This window comes from Danio aesculapii, chromosome 14 (genome assembly GCF_903798145.1).
Source record: "Danio aesculapii chromosome 14, fDanAes4.1, whole genome shotgun sequence".
NCBI lineage: Eukaryota > Metazoa > Chordata > Actinopteri > Cypriniformes > Danionidae > Danio > Danio aesculapii.
Genome location: NC_079448.1, coordinates 23,628,540 through 23,652,762, shown reverse-complemented (window position 1 = coordinate 23,652,762; position 24,223 = coordinate 23,628,540). Strand labels below are relative to the sequence as shown.

General features: G+C 34.2%; 2 protein-coding genes across 3 annotated transcripts in view; both read right to left on the bottom strand.

Moving 5' to 3' along the window:
* Nucleotides 1-9,455, bottom strand: part of kdm2ab (lysine (K)-specific demethylase 2Ab) — a 28,154-nt gene extending 18,699 nt beyond the window's left edge. The window contains exons 1-11 of the mRNA XM_056471886.1: nucleotides 9,270-9,455; nucleotides 8,496-8,534; nucleotides 6,657-6,795; nucleotides 4,471-4,549; nucleotides 4,177-4,223; nucleotides 3,913-4,091; nucleotides 2,436-2,542; nucleotides 2,231-2,324; nucleotides 1,819-1,972; nucleotides 525-640; nucleotides 313-439 (exon numbers count right to left, since the gene is read on the bottom strand). Coding sequence (XP_056327861.1) covers nucleotides 313-439; nucleotides 525-640; nucleotides 1,819-1,972; nucleotides 2,231-2,324; nucleotides 2,436-2,542; nucleotides 3,913-4,091; nucleotides 4,177-4,223; nucleotides 4,471-4,549; nucleotides 6,657-6,795; nucleotides 8,496-8,531 — 1,078 coding nt within the window. The 5' untranslated portion in view covers nucleotides 8,532-8,534; nucleotides 9,270-9,455. The remainder of the gene's footprint in view (nucleotides 1-312; nucleotides 440-524; nucleotides 641-1,818; nucleotides 1,973-2,230; nucleotides 2,325-2,435; nucleotides 2,543-3,912; nucleotides 4,092-4,176; nucleotides 4,224-4,470; nucleotides 4,550-6,656; nucleotides 6,796-8,495; nucleotides 8,535-9,269) is intronic.
* An 8,592-nt stretch (nucleotides 9,456-18,047) lies between these two features.
* The window catches only part of stx3b (syntaxin 3b), a 43,874-nt gene continuing 37,698 nt past the window's right edge, over nucleotides 18,048-24,223 (bottom strand). The window contains exons 9-11 of one of the 2 annotated variants that reach the window (XM_056472220.1): nucleotides 23,644-23,754; nucleotides 21,180-21,271; nucleotides 18,854-18,944 (exon numbers count right to left, since the gene is read on the bottom strand). In XM_056472220.1, coding sequence (XP_056328195.1) covers nucleotides 21,185-21,271; nucleotides 23,644-23,754 — 198 coding nt within the window. In that variant the 3' untranslated portion in view covers nucleotides 18,854-18,944; nucleotides 21,180-21,184. Of the gene's footprint in view, nucleotides 18,945-21,179; nucleotides 21,272-23,643; nucleotides 23,755-24,223 lie in introns of both variants that reach the window. The other variant, XM_056472221.1, reaches the window with a different exon arrangement.

Genomic DNA, 24,223 nt, shown 5'->3' with positions numbered 1-24,223 from the left:
TTTATTTATTGTATTTATTTATTTTGTATTGTTCTGTTTTTATGATCTGTAATTATGTTAATGCTCTGTATTTAATATCCATCTGCATTATTTGAAATAAGAAAAATCTATAAAAAGTTGAAAAGCCCCCCCCAAAAAAGGAAGCAGTTTTTCCTTTTTTCAAGACTTAAACTGAAAGCATGCAGGTCTGTTAGACTTCAACATACCAAACTATGACATTCAAACTGAACTTCATTATGGTGTACAGTTACCTGTATAACTGTTATGTTATTGTACTGATTTGCATGTGTATTCAAAACGGATTGCACTGACCAATGCCGAGTGAGTGCTTCTGAAACTCAGGTGTGAGGTGAGAGGTGTTGGTCAAACAGTACAAGTATCGCTCCAAGACGTACCAGCACATCTCAAAATAGAAAGGGTAGCGAAACTTAGAAGGGACCTGTAAAACATTAGCCATAGAGAGGGTTACAATAAAGTTCACACAACAGTGGGATAATCAAATGTTTGACTGTAGGATTACTCACTCGTGTCCGGTCCTCAATGTTGAAAATGTTGAGCTGCATGGGAATGTTGAAGCTGTGAAGAAAATTCCCCCCAAACACCAGAGTATCCATCGGAGTGTACACTGCGTGGATCCAGCCTACATAAAGAAAAACACATTGGTTTGATACCCGAGGCCTGTAAACAAAGCCAGTTTGGGTTTTTACCCAGGTTAGTTTAGGTTAAGTTTGATTAAACTGAGTTTTCAGGCTCAAGATCATTGGTTGGTTTAGATCCCGCTTTGTTGCCATGTTAACTTGCCTAATGCAATAAAGCCACTCCAGGTGCCTGCCTTTTTTTCACTCCAAATTAAAGCCTTTTACACTAAAAGAATTTTTAAATAACATTAAAACATAAAAATTATATATTAGTAAACAATCTTGAGCTTTATGTAAATGTAAATTAAAATGTAATATTTTCTATATGTAGCTTTCTTAAACTTTACTGTGTTTATTTCTGCTGGTATATGAATATAAATTCCTTAAATTTCTGTACAGTTTCTTTCTTTTTTTTGCAAGGATTTTTACTACTGGTACAAAGTTTCATATGGCCTAACTAAATTTTACTGGCCAACTAAAGAAAAAAATATAAATATTAGTTGTTTTTGTTGTTTTGAACCATGTAGATTAATATACAACAAATATAAATGATGATTGTTTGTTTTAAACATGAATATTTTGACATTTATCATATTGAGCCTATCCATTAAATTCTATGAAAATGAGAATTTTGCATTAGCACTGATCAGCATGTTTGAACTCTCTACTGTGCTTTGCATTTGATCCATTTGTGAGTTTAAACTGACAACACCTGAAACCTACAGGAAGTCTGAGCATCATCCGTAAAATGAGCCACTATAAATTTGGAATAAAAGTGGCAGGACAGACTAGAGTGTTGAAGGCTCTAACACTATAACAATCTGCTAAAACCAGGCTGAATGAGTATGACTGAGTGAGTGCCACAGTCAGAGAAATAACGTGGAAGGTAAAAGTGATTATGTATTGTATAAAATATTTCAGTATTTAAACTTTATAGTGAATGTCATCGGATACAGAATATGCGTACACTCAAAAAATATATTTTTTTACTTGTTCAAACTACTTAATAAAAATAAGCCGAATCAACACAATTCTTCAGATTTCATTGGGACAACTTAATTTATTTATGTTCAATCCACATAAATTTGTTAAAAGTGTCAAGTTAACTTAAATGATTTGTGTTGGGAAAGCATGAATGAATTGTGTAGAACCCTGCATTTTTTTTAGGTACACAGTGTACCTGAGGGGATCATGAAGGTGTAGCCTTGTTTCAGTTCAATCCGTTGGCACATAGAGGCTTTATCCCCAAGAAAGATGTCACCCTGTTTTGCAGACAACACCCAGTTCTCATAAAGCTCCAGGTTCTGAGGTGTGGGAGGGATCAGCCAGAAAACCTGAGATTATACAGGACAAGGTCAAGCAGAGACACCAGAGGGAATTATAATTCTTATATTTTAAATAATTTCTAAGTGATTTTTATTTGTATAGTTAGTCTATTTAAAAGTGCATGAAAAGATGCACTTTTAAATATACTCGATTCAAATGGTACTGCAAAACTCAGAATGGTACTTGTCAGCTAGTATTTAACTGTGATGCAAGTCTCTTCATCAGAGACACACTACAGAGAGTTTTGCCTTTAAGACAGTGCTCACCTTTCCTCCCTTGTGGATGTGATACCAGACTGATGTGCCTCCAAAGTCTATATGGAAATCTGTAAAGCATCCCTCGACGCTCATCAGACAATACCTGAAAAACACATGTATATTGTATGAATGATCTTCATAGCACAAAATCATTGCAACCTAGCCCTCAAGCAAAATCATCTTAAATGGAACTGAATACAAGGAAACTACTCACTTCTGTACTTTGGGGTACTGCATGTCAGTAATGGCATTAGTGGAGTCTCTTTGTCTTTCTTTAAGATGCCGCGGCCACATATTGTCCACCCAGTCAATCATATCAACCTAATGAACATAGAAACAAACTCAAATTAGAAAACAGGGCATGCATGTCTGTGTAGAGGTCAACCAGAAAAACACATTTTGCTGATATAACAAATATCAATAATTGCATTAAAATACAGTCTTTGCTGAGATATAAAAGTGGATTTGTTGTAGAATTAAAACATATGATTCAAGGTTAACTATAAACTGTTTTATATCATTAGTTCTGAATGAAATTATAACATCTCTTATAAAAGTTTAATTTATTTACTTGAAGCTTTCAACAATGACCCATCTTTCTGTATGAATCACTAATTATGTACCATTTTAAACCAAACATTTAAAATGTGTTTTATTTAATTGTAATTATTATTTTATTAAAAACAACTGTCACCAATATAATTATTATTACTAATAATAATTTTATTATATTTACAAAAAAACTAGTAGTAATAGTTTTATCCTTGATCGCTATGTATAATTTGTCACACTTTATTATAATGTACAATTCCAGCTATTAACAAACCCTTAATAAAACATTAAGACACTTAATTCAATAAATTACTAATTAGCTGCTTATTAATTATTAGTAAGGTAGTGGTAGAATTAGTATTTACTATCTGAAGGATATAGGTATAGAGTAGGATTAAAGATATAAAAATCATACATTAGAAGTGCTGATAAAAGTTAACGTCTTATTAATATGCAGGTTTTTTGTTCCTTTGCTTTGACTACTTCTGTACTCATCTGCAAGTCCCTTGAACGTACAGCAAAATCAATTGATCAGCAAAATCAATAAACGTACATAGGCCTGTCACAATAACCACAACACATGGACATGTCAATAATTTTTGGGGATGCAATATATATCGTCCATACATAAACAATTATAGCAACATTTTAGCTGATTGTGCAATATCTCTATCTCGATTGGAGGTGTCAGTCTTCAGTATGCTTAAATTATAGTATTTACTACAAATCACTACAGTAAATTTTCATGTGTGTCTGATAACTGAAAATAGATCTGGTACTGGTATTTATAGGTTTAGCAAATACGTTTTCAAATTCTGATTCAATGCCTAATTATTAAATAGTTAAAATGACTATAATTAAATGAAATATACTCAAGAACAAAACATTGTGTTCTTTGGGAGAGTGTACTTGCATTATGATGTTATTTTATATATAAAATGGCATAAAATGATAATAATATTGTTTATCGCAATAAAATTTAGTGTAATATATCATACAACAAAAAAAATGGATATCGTGACAGGCATAAATGTACATGTAAAATGCATTATTACATAACTATTACCAATTTCCAATAGTTGCCACTGAATAATAAACTAAAATGATATCAGTTGGCCAATATTTTTGTGTTCAAGTACCGAGGTTGGTCTCTTAACAAGATGCTCTAATTTTGTGTGGCTGAACTCAAGGCTGATGACATTGTACAGCTTCTCGCGCTGAGATGCCGGCGTCTCGTAGTATCTCCTCCACTGCCCCATTGACATCTCGATGCCTTTTTGAGTGGCTGCATCCATTACATCAATCATCCTTCGACTGCCTACAGGACAAACAACAGGAAAACATTACCAATACTCATAACAAAACTCTTCAAAGTGTGAGAGAACAAAAACTTTTCTACTTACCCACAAATAATTTCACATCACTGACGCTAAAGTCTGGGTCAGGCATCCTACAAAACACACACACACACACACACACACACACACACACACACACACACACACACACACACACACACACACACACACACACACACACACACACACACACACACACACACACACACACACACACACACACACACACACACACACACACACACACACACACACACAAAGAGGCAATTTTTTTTTTTTTTAATGAATTCATTACTGACTGATAAAGAGAAGAGAACAGCATGATGGAATGAGCCATACTTTATGCCAAGACCATCTGCTTTCTTGAAGATAATGGGGTCTCGGAGACCCTCCCGCTGGATGTACTCCAAGGTGAAGTCTGCAGAAAACACAATTTACGGTTAACTCTGAACTCTAAACATGCTGTATACATCAGTCAAAACATTTTTTCAATAGCAGTGCCAAGTATTTCAAAAAGAATTTGCTGCCTCAATCAAAATCCAAAGGTGGAAGTGGCAAAAAAAAGTCACAATATGGCTATCTAGGATTAGAGGCATCTGAAGCCTAAAATTAACACTCAAATGACAGTAAATCAGAGTAATTGCAAGTTTATGAAATAGTTTTAATCATCAGCTTGCCGGAATCACTTTTAAACCAATAGAAAGTCAATGTTTTATTATCATATTATTAAATCACAAAGGGTGTATTGTATTGTATTAGATTTAATATGATGCACTGTGTGTGAAATTGCAACATGCACCACATATAATTCCTTACACAATAAATGTTTGTAAAAGGGATGCTCTGATCGATATCGGCCGATAATCACATTTAATGACTCGATTGATACTCACTGATCTGGCCGTTCTCATGAACCGATCGCAGGTGTTTGTTTATGAATTTACAGAAAAAAAGGCATTTATGCACCTGTATATCATGCATCAGCAGCACAGCAACATGTAAGGAGGTAAATGATGTGTGGGGGGGTGTGAGCGATCACATCACAGTAGTTCAAATATATACAGATGCGGTACGACTTTTGTTTTTACAGTTTATTGGTGTGACTCGCTCAAATAATGTTCTCTTTGTTGCAACCACTGTATATCCAGTGTTTTGAGCTGTTGTGATACGAGTGATCGCCCCTATCTAGTGTCTCATTCAAACATATGACCTCTCCAGGAAGCTCTGCGAGTTTCCCGCATATTCATATTGCCTCAATGATGGCCGCAAATCATGGCGACGAGAGTGAATGACTAAGAGAAAAGATCGGAGAGGCATGCAGTGATGTTCTAAGAATTACAGGTGTTAGGTTAAATTAATAGAGCAGTAAAGACATCATGAATGCAAATGGGAGATGAGCAAAACATTTGAAAGGCCTTGCACGCATTTAGGCATTTTTACATATATAAAATTAGGGAAATAAAAAATATACATATTTAATAAAAAAACTTTTGTAATATACTTCTTGCAATGAACAGTAGTTTATGGGTTTGTTTCCTTTTAGTAAAGAAGCAATATACTTACAGGTGTGCATTTTAACTTCTTATGCATCAAATATGTGCTCCAAACCTTTCTTCATTGAGACATGTTGAATTCTTCCATCATTTGTAATGTTTTTAAATAGCATTGTCAATCATGTTTTATCTTTTTTTTTCTGTAAAGCTCCTTCTTACCATGACATTTCATCATTAAATGGTTATAAGTGACATGTTTAATGGATTATGTGCAACATCCTTTATTTATTCTCTTAGGTAAAGCGAGATCTTATCATACTTAGAGGGAAAATGTGCTTTATGAATTAAAGCGTGAAGCATCAGAATCGGTACTTAGTATCAGCCGATCACTATGACAAGGAATCGGTACTCGGTATCGGCTGCAAAAACCCTGACCGGAGCATCCCTAGTTTGTAACGAGAATAAATGGTTTCATTTTTGATCAATAAAAAGGAAAGCATGTCATTGAAGTTCTCGGTCCAAATAAAAGCTCTGTAGTTCAACATTTAAAAGCAAACAACCATTTAATATTAGCACAGTAAATTGACTGCTGTTTTATAGTATTACTGTATAAAAGAATAACAAATGCAACTAGATGTGCTCTTAATTTGCTTGCCATGTTTACTGAAATAATTCACACACATTTAGATTTTTCTAGATTTTTTTTCTTAAACAGCACCGCAGCTTTTATTGTAATAATCATTAAAGAAACCAATTTGAATAAAAAAAAAAAAGGTTTAAGATTATGATGAAAGGTTATGATGAATTTTAATAACAAAAACTAAACACTGCAAATTTTACTAGTTTGTCAAGGCCCTAGAAGTATTGCATTGCAGTAAAACATGCATGGACAGAGTAATTTGATGAGAATTTTGCAGAGATTCTACCTTGATAAATTTCACATTTTCTGAAGTTTCCAGCCATTGTTAGTTTTATAATACCAAGATACCAGAAAACAAAGTCAGTGCTGTATAGAACAGGTTTAGCACATACCTTTGCCATCCATAATTTTGACCAAATTAGAGTTATATCGGTCACTTTGGAGTTTCTCATCAAGGTCAAAAGACCTCTTCCCTTCAATCTCATCATCTGAAATGCCATCATCCTGGTACCGCCGTCGTGTGCCAGACCGCTGAAAACAATGTACAAATGTATAAGATTTATTTTCAGAATACACTACAGAAGCCATTTCTGCTTAACTGGTTACACTTTACAATACGGTTGCATTAGTTAATGATTTACTGACATGAACAAACAATGAACAATACATTTATTACAGTATTTGTTCAAGTTATACATACAGATACAGATGTATGTACAGAAAATACAGATGTTCATTGTTTGTTCATGTTAACTCAAGGTGCATTAATGTTAACAAGCATACATCTGGATGCAAATAAGGCATTAGTTCATGTTGAACAAAAATTAATACATACTGTACAAGTATCGTTCTAGGGTTGCACGGTTTACCTGTACTATGGTAGTATCGTGATACTATGGCTCTAAAATACTGGCGATGCCATTGTAGTTTGTAAACTGTAGTATCGTCATTAATGGTTTATCTTCAATAGATAATGTTGCATGATGTGGAAAAGTCACTAAAATGCTCATGCGCTTGTGCAACAATAGACCATTTGATTTGAATAGTCTGTGGAGCACTTTAAGGTTGTAAAACAGTGTAGAATTCACACCTTTCATGGTAGCCTATTGCACATTTTCTGACGCTTCAGTTCGAACGCACATCTGAATCAGTTCATTTCTGTTCCTGTTAATATGATTTAGTTGCTACAACAACCGCAACAATCTCTTTAAAAGAACAACTCACTACGTGAAATTTTGATTTACATTGGATTCTTACCTGATGAGACTATTTATTAAAAAAAAAAATTTAAGTTAAAAAAAACAGATTAAAAAAAAAACCCAAAGAGCAACAAGAAACACTGAAACAATTTTTGGCCACTTCATACAGCCTAATTGGCTCTTTTTGTAACGAATTTCATTTGGTATAATTTGTATATTTATTTTAATGTATTTTTTGTTGGTCAGTTATCTACAAAATAAACAAACAGAACTAAATGCGTTTCAGGTGAAGTGATGTGCAAATACTATTTTCAATAAAATGGGAATTATGAATTCAATTCAAGTAGACCTATAATAAGATAAAATATAGTATTTCTGACAATTTTCTTTATTTCACATAGTTGCGTTATGAAATACAGTACTACTTGGTATCACGATACTTCAGCTGGTATAGTATCGTAATGAGAATTAATGGCATTGCGACAACGCTATATTGTTCATAATTAGTTTATATTAGTAAATACATGAACTCATTAAACCTTATTGTAAAGTGTGACCGCTTAATTTGCATTTGGATAACTAGAAAATCAGATAAAATATCATTTTTAAAAGCACTAACACTTTTGAAAAACCACTTTTACCTCAAATTTTAACTCCAAATGCAGCTTTTTCTGAATAATTAAGGATCCATCTTCCTTTTATTAAAATTCATGTTTGTGGGCCATGTTCATATCAGGGACAATTAAAGTAAACAATGAAAAAGTTAGTTTATTATTTTACAGCTGCTGTGGCACAGTCCCTCCATGATACGAGAGCATAAACACATGAGAATGAGGTTTTGACAGTATCTTCCCTAGGGCGTGTTCACTGTAAAGTCAACAAAACCCATAGGCAGGGTGTGACGGCAGGGTTCGAGCGCCAGCTGTCGGCGATATAATAGGATTACAGCTCGTTTAAAAAAAACTGCTTATAAACGTTCCCCAGACAGCAATTTGGTTTGCATAATAGCTGTTGAGTAAATGAGAAACTTACCAGGCGTTTGCTATAACGGGATTTATCCTCTGCCATGTTCTGAAAAATGAAGATACACGTTGGCAATTATACATTCACTTACAGGTGCTGATAAATAAATTGCATCAGTTGCAGCGAATACTGTTATACAATACAATGAATGAATCCGTTTGAAACTAAGGCAGAAAATGACTAACGTTAAACAATCACAGACCTTAAAACTCGACAATATAAAAGTACTTCTTAATTTTTTAACAATAAAAACATTAGCTGGTTTATGTTTCTCAAAGCTGCCCTCCTCACAGCATTCTGTGTATTAAAAAGGAGTTAAATGCTGCCTAAGTAGGCTGCTTACTCGGCTATGAGACACACTCAACAGAGCCCGTTTAAACGCCCCATCCCGTTTTGAGACTATATGTGAGAACGTAACAGCACGCTTAAAATGTCAAACAGTCGTAAACATGTTACTCCTGAAATAGCGAAGAACTGTGACAGATAACTGACATTTATTGCAGTTAGTCTGAAGCTGTTAGCTTGAAGGAGCGCTTCACTAACGTTACTGTTGACCGAAGGCCGATAACGTTAATATAATTCCCCACATAAATGGACTTGGGTTCGTCACAAGGCTCGGTTGTAACTGCTCTTTTATTGAAAAATATATGGTGGGTTTAAAGTAGCAGAGTCGAGCCCCTGACAGTGGAGGCTAACCGGCTAACCCACTAGCATTTCCATTGACAAACCAAGCTAGCCCGTTAGCCTGCTAGAAACAAAACAAAAAAGACCTTTAAACAATACCTAGCCTTCAACTTTCGCTTTCCGCCTATAGTGTGGAGCCGCTGTGTAGAAGGATGCTTAAAAATCCCTGCGGAGCTGCAAACTCATCCTGTGCGATGGTGTCGTTCTTCACTTGATATTCTTATTTTTGTTCGATAAAGTTAAATCAATCCGTTTTCATCCGCCATTTTCAGATTGTCATGATACACACACACACCACTACTAGCTACTCATACGACACGCCCCCTAGAAGCAACAGCCAATGAGATGCAAATCTTAATGCAAATTAGACGAAAGACGATTGGGTGAAAGCGACGCCATTCATAAAGGAGCTTCAGATTGGTAACGCCCCTTGCTCGTTCATATATAACGGGAGCCAATTAATGTTCGAATTGAGAAAATCGGGTCACTGCTGCAGCCTATAAGTGGTGAGGATATTTTTGTTGAAATATAAACCTATCAACGCACACTTATATATGATCTACGAAAACTCATTGGTCGGTTTTTGGCAACCGCATTTCGTAAGAGGATTAAAACCGAGGCATTATAATAGTTTTTGTCTTGTAAAACAGCTAAGTCAAAAGCCACCTGCCATCATTCAGCATCGTCCAACAATGTCTGTTCACTGATTGGTTTACTGTTGGGGATTAAATCTAAATCACCGAACCTCTGAATGATTGTTATGAAAACAATTAGAAATCTATATTATCTGATAAATAAGGTCTAGAATAGACTTTTGTATCAGTTGAACTATATTGCCCAATAGCCTAGGAAAGTGGCTTTTTGTTAGCAATATTATATAAATATCTTTATAGGCTATAGATTTTCTGTAACAAAGCAAACAACGTTTTAAAAACACAATTTAATTTAATAATTTACCCAATAATGTCAGGCTTATGAAGGCTAATAACCTCCTTCTTGTAGTGTTGAATAAAAAACAATTGATCATATGGGGTCAAAGACAAAAACAGATTATCAAGTATCCAAACAAACATGTACACTGTAAAAAAATTATATGATCAATTAGTCATGACAACGCATGTTTTTAGTTCTTTATAACTTATGAAAATGAGTTAATCATGTTCTAACTTAATTTTAGAAGTTACGCAAGCTGTTTTAAATCAGGCTAACGTAATATAAATCAATGGACTCATAAGGTTCATTTGATTCAGCTTAAACATTTAAGGCAACCAGGATTTTTTTACAGGACATCATCTTACTTTAGAATGTCTTAATTATGATGTTAATAATGTAATGTAATGTAATGATGTTTCTTTTAGAACAATAGCATAATAGCTCATAAACCAAATAATCTTGGCAGGAACAAAATGATTTGATAACATAAACAACAGTGCAGCTTAATAAAAATTAATTGAAATAAAATTAAATATATATTAATAGCATACTTTTCAAATACTTAGGCAAATGTATCTATTTGTCAGCTCAGCACGTGGAATCATTTAAAGGTTATTTGGCTCATCAAATCAAAAGTGTTAATACATTTATAATGCTTTCGATGTATGCAGAATCTTTTTTTGTGAATTTAAAAGCATGGTTCACCCAACAATGAACATTTCTTTTTTCATTTATATGCTTCCTTTTTTTCTGTTGAACACTATCAAAAACTGGTTACTACTGACTTTCATTCATTTTCTTTTCGGCTTAGTCCCTTTATTAATCAGGGGTCGCCACAGTGCCTTTCCAGCTGCAACCTATCACTGGGAAACACCCATGTACTCTCATTTACACACCTACACTGCGGACAATTTAGGTTACCCAGTTCACCTATACCACACGTCTTTGGATTTGTGGGGGAAACCGGAGCACCCAGAGGACATGCAAACTCCACACAGAAATGCCACCCGACCCACGCTGTAACTAATGACTCCATTGAAAAAACAAATACTATGGAAGCCAATGGTTACCAGTTTCCAACATTTTTCAAAATATCTTATTTTGTGTTTAATAGAGGAAAGAAACTCAAACGGATTTGTGACAAGTGAAGGCAGAGAGTAAATAATGACGATTTTCAGTTTTGGGTGAACCCTTTGACCCATGGGTGCCCAAACTAAATTTCATTGATAGCTGTGGGCTGAAGGTAAATATACCAAACTACAGTATATTACATAAACGTTGTCATGCGTGATTGCCTAATTTATTTCAGAATATTTCAAAGTAAATAGAAAACCTTACTTTAAACAGTATTAACTAATGCAGTATAACTTGTTAAATGACAAGTCATTGCAATAAAAACAATAAACAATCACATTTATTACACAATGCTGAATACACTAGTCAAGCAGAATCTGCCTTTGACTTGATTTGCTCACCAAAGTCTCTGTATTGTCGGGTGACAGTATGTACATTTAAACAAACTCTGATTCACTTACATCATTTAATTGTAACATTTCATTTCAGCCAGCTTTTAACAATAAAACAAACAAAAAAGTTACAATAAATTTGAATTGACATTTGGAAATCATCTCCATCATTCTTCCTCTCTTCTCAGATGGAATGGTGGGCCAAATCAGAGGTTACCATGGGCCAACTTTGGCCCCGAGCACTATTTTGGATATCTCTGCTTTAACCTGATGCAAAAATAAGACGTCTCGCATAAATTATAACTAAACACTTTTTTCTTGAGGTCGCGTTTTATTAGATGTCATAACATTAAAGACAACCATACCATACTGAAGTATTCAAAATAGGCTACGTGTAAATACTACCGTTAAAAACACTCCTTACAGAGCAAAACATACAAACAACAATAGTTTTATTTATATTAGACTATGAGACGAAATTACATCAGACATACTAAAACTAACTAGAACAAACATCGAAAAAATAGACATGTCTCTCCCTCGGGCTCCTTTTAAAAGTAATTGTCCTTGTTTGATGAAGTCGTTGAACAGCAGAGGGCGCTGGTCTTCAGTCACTCGTTAGGGTGAGAGGGTTCGTTTGGTTGAAGCACACTACACAGTAAACGCATCTCTTCGAAACATGGATGTGAGAGGAAGGGCAGGAGTTACAAGGTGAGCTCACGAGTTGTGGTCCTTGTGGTCATATCAGCCTAGAAAATTGTAGTGACAATTTGAGGAACAGCGATTTACACGGACCCAGTACAGATTTTGGTTTCCTTTCTTAAAATAACCCTGGAAAAAAGTGAATCATAGTTTATACAAAAAAAAAAAAAATGAAGCTGCATCTGTTTCTGGAGCAGTAAATCGTCGAATGAGAATTTAATCGTAAATCGTCGAAACGTCATGATTACGTGACTGAAAACTATTAGGCTACATTAATATTTTTGCCATTACATGAATAAATGGCACCTCTCTCTCTCTCTCTCTATGTATATATATATATTATATGTTTCATTTTCATCTGTTTATAATATTATGTACAGGAGAACATTTTGAAAACTGAACTGAACTAAAACTAAGGTATTAAAAATAAACTTGTGGGACTTAATTTATGTCCTGCTGCAAAATGATTTTTTATTATAATTTTAGTGATCTGCTTGAGGTAGGTCAATTTATTTTTATGCTTTTGATGAAGTAGCATTCAATTTAAGAGCCCTTTAGACCATGCACCGGACCGTTTCTGTTTCGCATGTCTTCAAATAAATAATTATTTAGGCCTATTTTATTATTCAATAATTAAAAAATGAATCCATTTCACTTAAAAAGTTTACAATGATGATAAAGCTTTTTAACAAGTTTTTAATGATTAATGAAGGAATTATGCTTTGTTTCATTATTTCATCTTCGTTTACAAGTAGCAGGGTATTTACAGCTACTGTATATTTCTGTCCTTTTGCATCCTGTCCCTTTGTGCCATCTGGCGGTATAGTGTGATTAAAAACACACCGCAACAGTAATGGTCCCTTTAAAGTGTCACCCACTGTATGCATATATTGAAGAAATAGACCTTTGAAATTGAATTTAGGACAGTGCTCTAAATTATTCTAATTTACACATATTAACACATGCATAATTGGATTTGGATCATTGACAACTTAGTCACATTTGACAATTTGCTCCACTCCAGTGCCCATAAGTGCTGTCTGGTCAAGGAAATTTTAAATCTGTATTCAAACATACGAATGCTATGTTGATTTTCTAGCATATTTCATATTGTGCTTGAAAACATAATGCATCTGAATGTGCTCAAATGGTTAATTTCTGACAAAGCAATGAAACGTGCTTACTGAAGAGTGCACAGAGTGCTTTGCAAAATGCAAGGGAACATTAATGAAATATTATATTTATGTAAGGCTTATTTTTTATTTGTATTTCCTCTTTATCTTATTTTGTATTCCATGATAAGCTGTACACTACCTGACAAAAGTCTTGTCGTTGATCTCAGTTGTAAGAGCAACAAATAATTACTTAACTTCTATTTGATCATTTGGATCAAATAGAAAGTAGCAGAAAGTAGCAGAAGGTAGATTTTCAGATGAATCATCTGTTAAACTGCATCCCAATCATCACAAATCCTACAAAAAACCTATGGGAACCCACAAGAACCCAAGATTCTCATAGAAATCAGTCAAGTTTGGTGAAGGAAAAAAATCATGGTTTGGGGTTACATTCAGTATGGGGCATGTGAGAGATCTGCAGAGTGGTACATCAACAGCCTGAGGTATCAAGACATTTGTGCTGCCCATTACATTACAAACCACAGGAGAGGGCAAATACTTCAGCAGGATAGCGCTCCTTCTCATACTTCAGCCTCCACATCAAAGATCCTGAAATCAAAAAAGTCAAGGTGCTCTAGGATCGGCCAGCCCAGTCACCAGACATAAACCTTATTGAGCATGTCTGAGGTAAGATGGAGGAGGAGGCATTGAAGATGAATCCAAAGAATCTTGATGATCTCTGGGAGTCCTGCAAGAAGGCTTTCTTTGCCATTCCAGATGACTTTATTTATAAGTTATTTGAGTCATTGCAAAGATGTATGGATCCAGTCCTCCAAGCTAATGGGAGTCATACACAATATTAATTCTTTTAATGTTCTATACTGTGCATTATTTCTTTTAAATAACAAGACTTTTGACTTAGCAAAGTCAGACCTTACTGTCCTAATTAAATAATTAAAAATCAAGGCATGATCATATTTTATTTTGGTAAAATAAGCGTAATCTGGAGGCCTTTGCCTTTCATATTAGCCACTTCTGATATTAAATGATCAACTAGAAGTCAAGTTATTATTTGTTGTTCCTAAAAATTGGATAGACGACAAAACTTTTGTCAGCTAGTGTACTTTGCTTTATTTGTTTGACCAAATAATTTGATTTCAGTTATTTATGTCAGTTTAGTATTTTTGTCTTCTCAAAAGAATATCTTCCATATATTTTGACAGTTTAATTAAAAGCATAACTTTTGTCCTCTACTGTAAGGGGGTAAAACGGTTCAAACTGAATGCTTACCATTATGAAAAGAAGCTGTAAAGGTAAGAAAACACAACAATCCCCAGAATCACACAGCAAAGCATGATCATCATTTTCTTCTACGGAGAGAACGATGGATATTTATGAGGAGGCAAAAACAAATACAAGAGAAAGTTAGAAATAGCACACAGGATAGAGAAATACATTCATAAACCTCAATACAAAACTTCTCACAGCACATGTCTGAAGTCATTTTAAACTGGAGGAAGGAGAAAGGAATAAAACAAAGGAGAAGTTTAGATTTAAAGGGGTAGTTCGTCCAAACTGAAAGGATCTGACTGTGGCGAAAGTGTTCAGGACAGTATGCTAATGTCAAATATCATTCTGAAATCAAAATTGTCAATGTTCTTTCTGTTAGCGCACATTGCTATTTATTTTTTAGGTGAACAATTAATCAGAACAGGTTAATCCACTCAAATTAGTTAATATTCCTTTTCAGCTGGAAGTACATCAACATACTAAAATAAAAATTTCAGCAACTTCCGGTTCACATGGAGCAAATAATACTTGCTTCTCATTGCTTGGCTTCAGCAGACTTCAATGTATTGACAGGAGCTTGAGGTATCAATTATGCTTCATATGTATGTTTTTTCAGCAAAGCTCCAGTAGCTGTTGACCTGCATTTTATGAATCATCAAGCACCATTCTCTGCTAAAATTGTTCTTTAAATGTTTTACTAAAGAAAAAAAAATCACCAACATCCTGAAATGGTTTTATGGGGAGTAAATCAACAGCATATTCTCAGTTTTGGGTGAACTATCCCTCTAAGACCTGTGTGTGTGTGTGCAAATAGTCACTTACCATTAGATGTACAGCATATCAACAAGAATTTACTTAAACAGTTTGTCAGCATGTGTGTCACTGACATATTACAAACCAAGAACAAGAAGTTATACTGTTAGTGCTTCCTAATAGCATGATTCTGCTGAAAGAGCATACATAAAAATTAAATTTAAAAAAATCACTAACCTGTTGAAATCGCCTCAGTTCAGACTAAAACTGCTATAATGTCTTGAGACAGCTGAAGATACAAAGTTTTTTAAACTGCCTCTGTCACTCAGTATAGAGTGGTTTAACTATTAACTTTAAACACTTTATAACTTTAATGTATAAAACTTTAAATAGTATATACCCTACACATCATAAATTATGCTTTTATTGAAACTAAAATGTACTTCTGAACATAAAATAAATAAAATCTATCTATCTATCTATCTATCTATCTATCTATCTATCTATCTATCTATCTATCTATCTATCTATCTATCTATCTATCTATCTATCTATCTATCTATCTATCTATCTATCTATCTATCTATCTATCTATCTATCTGAGGATAATAGTTTAAGCATTTTTAACCTTTACAAAAATTAAAGCACACTTAAAGGGCTGGTCTAAAGTGTATTTTAAGGCTTGGTTGTGTTTATAATATGCAAAGCAATGTGTTCTCATGCTTCATTTGTAAAAAATCCTGTTATTTTTTCATATATCTTACTTTGATTATAGACAGCTACTTAGTTAACATAAAAACGACTGTCATATTTCCTTGTTCCTCCGAAGGGCCTTCAAGAGGCTCTGATTGGTCAGCTAACAGGATGTGCTGTGATTCACAGATCGGCTCCACGTCACCAGGAGAAGCATCACACACATTCAAGCACGCGTTGCCAAACTGCATTGTGGATCCCTCTGTGCCGCTTCAGTGGCATTGCTCGCTGCAGAAGTTGGTAATTTCTCTTTTCATGTGCCAATGGATGCATCAGCCAATCAGATAGCTTTATGCAAATACTCCAGCTCAGACAATAGTCGATTTCAGACTAATTTTATTGGCTGATGCTGATATGACTATCACGTCAGCCCCAACTTCAGACACACCCTCTTTCAAGTGTTGACGCTGAAGAATATAGAGCTAATAATATGTGAAAACAATCTGAAGTTCAATTGTGTTAATTTGAATTATTGACAATTGTAATTTAATAAATCTGAATTTTTATATGCTGTTAAAAAGGGTTTTGCGTTTGAATTTCCTAATTTGAATTTCATAACTTGAATATTGAACATCTGAAATTTAAGAAAACTGAATTTTTCAAGGTTAAATTTTTATAGATGTATTTTTAAACTTCATATTATTTTATGTTCTGAAATTCAGGCTGCAGATATCCAGTTTTCAAATTAAAAAAAAAAATTCTGAACATCAAATTCAATATCCTAAAATTCAAAACCAGAAATTCAGATCGTGAAATATCTGCAGTCTATCAATTCAGAACGCAAAACAAATTACTAAAAAAACTAAAGAAAAATAAATAAATAAATAAATAAAAACTAAAAATAGCAAAAAAAAATCTGAAGTTTAAAAATACATCTATAAAAATTCAGCCTTGAAAAATTCAGTTGTCTTAAATTTCAGATGTTCAGTATTCAAGTTATGAAATTCAAATTAGGAAATTCAAATGCAAAACCATTTTTAACAGCATATAAAAATTCTGATTTATTAAATTACAATTGTCAATAATTCAAATTAACACAATTGAAATTCAGATTGTTTTCGCTTATTATTAGCTCCATAGAAGCCCCACATAGAGAGACACTGCAGCGCTGCTGAAGATTGTGGGTGTTTACAGCGGTTTGACAGATAAATATGAATTTGTAGCTAAATTGTTAGCTGTGTCAAACAGCATTTCTTGCTGTTTACATCCTTGCTACAACATACTATTAACACTGGAAACTGTGCGTGTAATAGATACATTTTAACAAATAAAATACTTACAGGTTGTGGCTCACAATCAACAGCTTCATCGGTTGGAGGAGTTTTTAGCCAAATTCAGCACTGAACTGGGAGCTCTCCTTTGTCAAATGCTAGCTATATTTTTTTTTAAATTCTCTTTAATTAACATACTTAAAACCAAATTGTAAGCACTTCTCTCTTTGTGTTGTGTCCTTTGGAAGCCCAAATACAGAAACAGAACAAGCTCTGTGCAAGTAGGAGCATTTGGTTTTCCCTGCTACATCACAGCACTACTGCTCCTCTGGAGCTCCTCTGCTCTTCTCTGGTACATGTGCATTGGGAATGGGCGTAACCTGAAACGTTTGTGATCTCACTAACCCGGATGTATTTTTTTGTAGTCCCCAAATTTCGTTCGCTGTAGACTTTGCTAAGCTAACTCTGTAAAAGCCAATGTCTCCCTTAGCATCGAATTTTTAGCATATTACATTCAGAGATGTTGTTTATGTTCACACATCTACATTAGACATGAACTAAAGTTTGAAATATGATATTATAGTGGACCACCCCTTTAAAAAATTACATCAACATGCAAAACAACATTTTTTCAGACAAAAATCTCCACGAATCCATATCACATATTTAGAAAATATATAATGTTATTTATTCATTTGTTTACGTCTGTTTTTATCTCCCATACATAACTTTAACATTATTTAAAAATCCATACATTTGTGTGTTTCTTCCACTCTGGATGACCCATCAATGTTTAGCTTAAGTTCATTTCACAAGGTCACAGAAGCTAAAATCATCTCTGAGCCCTTTTGATCATGAACATTTCACTAAATACAGCTATTGATGAACACACTATACAACAACAAACATTTAGGCTTGAAATGGAAGTTACGTTTTCTATGCAAGTCTTATAAAATCCCTTATTCTTTGCTTTGTGATTTGTCCAATAAAATAAGCTTCCTTGAAGAGCCATTCCTGGCGTGTAGTGGAAGTTCCTTAAACAGATCCCATCACGTCATAACATAATAAAAAAAACTACTTCCTTGACCATCACTAGAGTTCCAGCAAACTCGTTTCCCATTGTTCTGTGCTGATTAGGGGAGGAGCCACATGTGGAGGGGGCGGGGCATTTGCATTTAAAACCCTGAGGTAAAACAGGGAGGATGAAAAGGAGATGATCCTGTTCCCCATTGGTCTGTGCTGAAGAGAGGAGGAGCCATGTGTGGAGTGGGCAGGGCATTTAAAACATTAAGGTAAAATGGAGGATGAAAAGGAGAAGAAGAGAAACTCGTTTCCCATTGGTCTGTGCTGATGAAGGGAGAGTCCATATGTGAATGGGCGGCCATTTTCATTCATAACTCCAAGGACAAACAGGGAGGATGAAAAGTGGAGGTGATAAGCTTTAAAAATGGTGAGCCGCTGAGGGAGAGGTTATCATAAGACCTGCGTGAGGATGATGATGAGGATGATGACGAGCACCACAGCAACAACCACACCCACTATGATCATCTTCTACAAGAAAACCAAACAAAACGGGATCTGTTAATCCAACAGCAAACATCTGAAGACTTAAATCCTTCACCAGCAGAGCCTAGCTGAACCATAACACACAGGCCACGTACACTGTGACAACCGCATTCAACACTCAGATTAACTCTTCGATGAAAAGACAAACATTAAAGGAAGTGCGTATTAGAGCCAAACCGGTCAAATAATTCTTAATAACATGTGTAGGCACATAAAAAGTGTAAGGAATTACACAGGAGGAGGTAAGTTTAGGCCAGTGTTATGGAGTATTCATCAATTGTAGTCCATTACTAATGATAGATTACAAACTGTAATTAGTAATGTAATCTATAGTAGTCGACATTTGATGTAATCACAACTTTTCTTCTCAAAGTAGTCCTAAAACTATTGAACAACACCCACTCTTCTTGTCTTTGTCTTGTCTTTTTTGATCCACTTCAAATGTTGACTGCTGTAGGTTACCCAAATTTTAGAAAATGTAATTTTGGATTACTTTTAGATTACTTTTTATGTAACCTTTCTTTTAACTTACCATTAAACACAAGGGGCAGACAAAAACAGAAAAAAAACTTGTGTACTTGAATGTCAGTGGATATTATTAAGACATCTGTTTATCAACAATGTTCAGTAATGTCCTAATTATGCGTTTATATGTAATTATTCATTTCATATTGGTTTATTTTCATTAGTTTCAAGGCGTTTTCCTTCCCCTTATTTAAATTCTGAAGCACGGATACAAAATAAATTTACATGGCATTTACATGGCCAATCTAAATTGCAAATATATTCGAAGCTACTTTATATGATACAATCAGCCTTTTAGAGAGGAAAATGAAAAGGAGAAATATAAATGGAGAATTTTAATCATTTATTGTCATTGTATTTAATCATATAGTCATATGTAATTAATCATATAATCCATAAAAGTTTAACTGTAATCTGATTTACATTTCATGACAACACTTTAAAGCAGAGATGCCCAAACTAGGGCCCGTGGGCCAAAGTTGGCCCATGGTAATCTTTGATTTAACCAATCTTTCCATCTGAGAAGCGAGGGAGAATGATGGGGATGGGTTGGACAGAATGCTTTTAATAGAAATTGCCATTTATACTTTAATGTAATGTATGTAATTATTTGTTTGTCATATAGTTTAGCTACAAACTTTTTTTTACTCAAATTAAATGTTTTAATTAAAAGTTTAAAAGATTTTTATTTTAAATGAACATTGTCACTCAATGGATAAAACGTAATTCAGAAGACATCGACGAAAAAAATCAAAACAGGAGCAGATTCACTAGTGTTTTCAGCATTGAACTTTTTTTGTGTTATAAATGGAATTGTTTATGTTTTCATAGCAATAAGTTTATTATAAAATGTAAAAATAATAATGCCATTAGTGAATACAATTTTGTACCTTTGGCCCAAAACCCAATCAAGTTTGGGCACCCCCGCTTTAAAGGGATACTTTACACAAACCTCTCATTTGTTCCCAACCTGTTTGACTGACTTTCTTCAGTTGAACACAAAAGAAGAACATTTGAAGAAAGATGAAAACCTGTAACTATTTAGATTTCCATAGTATTTTTCCTACTATGGAAGTCAATGGTTTGAGTTTGAAGTTTTTAGCTTTCTTCAAATATCTTTTCTTTTTTTTAGTGTTCAACAGAAGAAAGAAACTCATAATGGATTGGAACCACTCAAGGGTGTGTAAATAAAGAGTACATTTTAATTTTGGGGTGAACTATCCGTTTAAGACTGCCCTTAGAGGAAGAATCCATTTAAACATAAAACACAAAAAGTCTTTGGTCAATGTAATATTTCTTGATGATAAAAAAAAATTATATAAAATGCACAAATTCCAGAATATAGCTATTGTTAACCATGTTTCAATCACTGCAATTTTAGGAGAAAGTCTTTTTTTACGTGCACAACCAAAATGATCATCTAAGAGATTCAATCCTATTTTTAAATGCGGTTGTCACTCGTGAAACTTTACCTCGTGTATGTAGCCACAGAAAACTGGAAATAAACAAAACAAAAAAACCCACAACAGATTTGGTTTGGCTGTATCCCAAAGAGACCCCAAAGCCCGGCATCTTTAACATCTGAGAGGAAGACTGGAGAAAACCAACTAATATCCAGAGCTCCATGTCTGGATAATACACTAACACCAGACCCATTTCCCAGATGTTACACACGTTCCTCTAAAATGTACTCACCAGTATCATCTTTTCAGACCTACAGATAAACCCACTATCAACGCAATAATGGCCAAAATCACCAAAACCACAGACACTATTATAATAATTTTCTGTGAAGAAACACACAGATAACACACTGTTAGAGCATCTACTTTGACTATTTAAGTAACAAACAATTAATACAGACACAAATCTGGACCAAAAAACTATCTCTGATGGAAAATCTTCAATGACATTCATTACAAGCAAGCACAGAAAGAAAGAAGGAAAGCAAGAAAGAAGCAAATAAAGGAAATACTTTGCACTGCTTTAAATACTTTACACATTTCATCAGGTTTTTTGGCACTCTACAGGGTTGCAACAACACAAGTCTGAGTAAATGATCACTATATATTAAATAATGAGTAAATGATGAGTATTTCCCAGTGTTAGATTGCGCATCCACAGCGTAAAACATATGCTAGAATAGTTGGCTGCTCTGATAAATCAGAGACTTAAAATGTAATACGAAACATAAAGGAGTACATAAAACTCAGTTATGCCAATTCAAATTCATCCTCAGTAGCTTCAAAGCCAAAGCAAGATTTAGATTATTATGCACAAATGTACCCAGATGAGGCTTTCACAATAAATTACTGTGAATTAAGCAATTGAGGTTGGTTTAGATATTAATGTTTTATGCTCTTGTGTGGTACTCATTAGTAGTTACAAATCTCACAGTTCGGATCACATTATGTTGTTTTTAGCCATGGATCGGACCATTTTCGGATCAGCCAATGTCATTAGCTTTCCATTACATATTTAAAAAATATTAAAGATAAAATGAAGAAATAATCATCTAAATAAAATAAATTGTAAAAAACTTTTACTACTACTGTTGCTGATAACGCTAAATGTAGAAATCTAGCATTATAATTTGTACAAACCATATTTATTTTTAGTCTAATTTTCAATAAATGATTCAGTTCTTCACTCATAAAATGTCATGTTTCATTGCCAGATGGATCATTTTTGGAGGATTATTTAGTGACATATTTTTGATGTCTGCTTGTTGCCATTTATTGCTTACATAAATGTAATTGTTGCCTACAACTTTCATTTTTGAGCGTCGTTAAATTCACATGACGGTGATTGTAATCTTTACCATAAACATCAGTGGTTTTATCTAAACTATAAACTGTCATCCCAGTACTTCTGTGTTATTTGACTGTAACTTCATAACTAATTAAAAACACTAAAGACTCAATCTCTTTCTTGATTTTTGCGTTTTTCAAACACAGATTTGAATGCAGCGATTTGAAGGATTAATAAATATATGCAAATCACCATCTACCACAGCCTACCACATAAGCTACCACAACTTCTTCCATCATCATATTTTAAAGAAAAGCTTAAATGCTTTCATACATACGATTGTTACAAATTAAGGATTAATCTACAAGTAAAAAAAATTATTAATCCGTGGATCATGTGTGTTCCAAACCATGGGTTGTGATCCGTACGAATCACAGATCAACCGTGATCTGTTACACCTCTAGTACTCATAAGAAGTACCAGTTTCATATTTTTTGTGACATAGGCATAGATTTAAAAAAATGTAAAACCATGTAATTATAAAGACTTTTTAATACTACATTTTGGAGTGCCTTGGAGTTTTGATAAATTGACAAATCCCACATCCACCGATCCATGACAATATGTTCTACCCTGAAAGCATTTTTAAGTTGTTTTATTTATTTAGGTATTTATTATTAATAATAATTCAATGTTTGTGTGTCCTCGTTGTAACTGGCCCCTGAATATGCAAGCATAAGCACATGCCTATGAATAAATCCAGCTCTTATTAGTGTTGGAAAACTTCCAGGTTCTTCTGTTCACCCAACTATGCATCATGTGTTTACTGTATATCTGTATCAATACAAGTTAAACTTCTTACTATAGTAACAGCACTAGATACCATCACAGTTTTTCCACACAGTTCACCACAGAGTATCCGCGTCAAGTTTGTCGAACATTATTCTTGCTATTAATATGTCCTGAAAAGGGAAGATATGTGGCTTGTTTTGAAATCACCTGCTGAGATTCTCTGAAATCCTGTAATGGGAAGTTTCAGGGCGTATCAGGATTAGTAATAATCACTTTGTTTGTTTGTGTGTGACGTCAGTGTGTTCAGACACAGTAAGGAGAGGCTTTGGGAAAGGGTGGGACAGAAGGACGAGGCCTCATATTTATCTTGAACTCACACGCCGAGCCTCCTGCTGAAATTTAGCTGCTTTTTTAGTGTCAGCAACGGCTCGCTCCACGAAACCCACTGACTGGTCCATGTTGCTCTCGATCCTTTCAATCATGCCACCCTTTGTATGATTTTGGGTGATGAAGAGAGAAGCGAAAAGAGGAAACGGGGGGGGAGAAAAAAGGAAGAGAGAAAACAGCAGAAGCCACAAAGACTAATGTCAGACAGAGCATCAGGTGTGGTTCGTACCTTCCGCGCTTTACTCTGATACCTGACTGCTTTCTTGGTTTCATCCCTTGCTGCTTCAACGTGATCGACTGCTTTACCCACATTCACCTCAATGTTATCAACCATGTTGCCCTGAAACATAAAAGCAAACACAATGATGAAAACACAAAGACTGGGCTTCTGTACCCTGAAAGAAGATGTACACCCATAGCACAGGGCTAATTTGCTTAACTGCTTTAATAGTCAAAAATGGTATTTTTACAATAACAAGTTAAACAGCAGGACAACCCATATATTGTGACAACTTGATCCAATATTAAAAAGTCCAATTGTATTTTAGCCGGGTCATAACATGGGCCAGACAGAATCTGCAGACATTGTTTGAGAATTTTTTACAAAATCAGTGGATTTAGATTTTGAGTTTCGTAACTAAAAACTTAATATATGAAATACAAAATAATACCTTTTTAACATTTATTTAATGTTTACAATGCAAATCCAATTAGATCCACTTATTTGGTAAACAAAACAAGTCTCTCATATAATATATCTACTAAAAGACGGAACATATTACTTTACAAACTGTGTTGTAAATAAATAA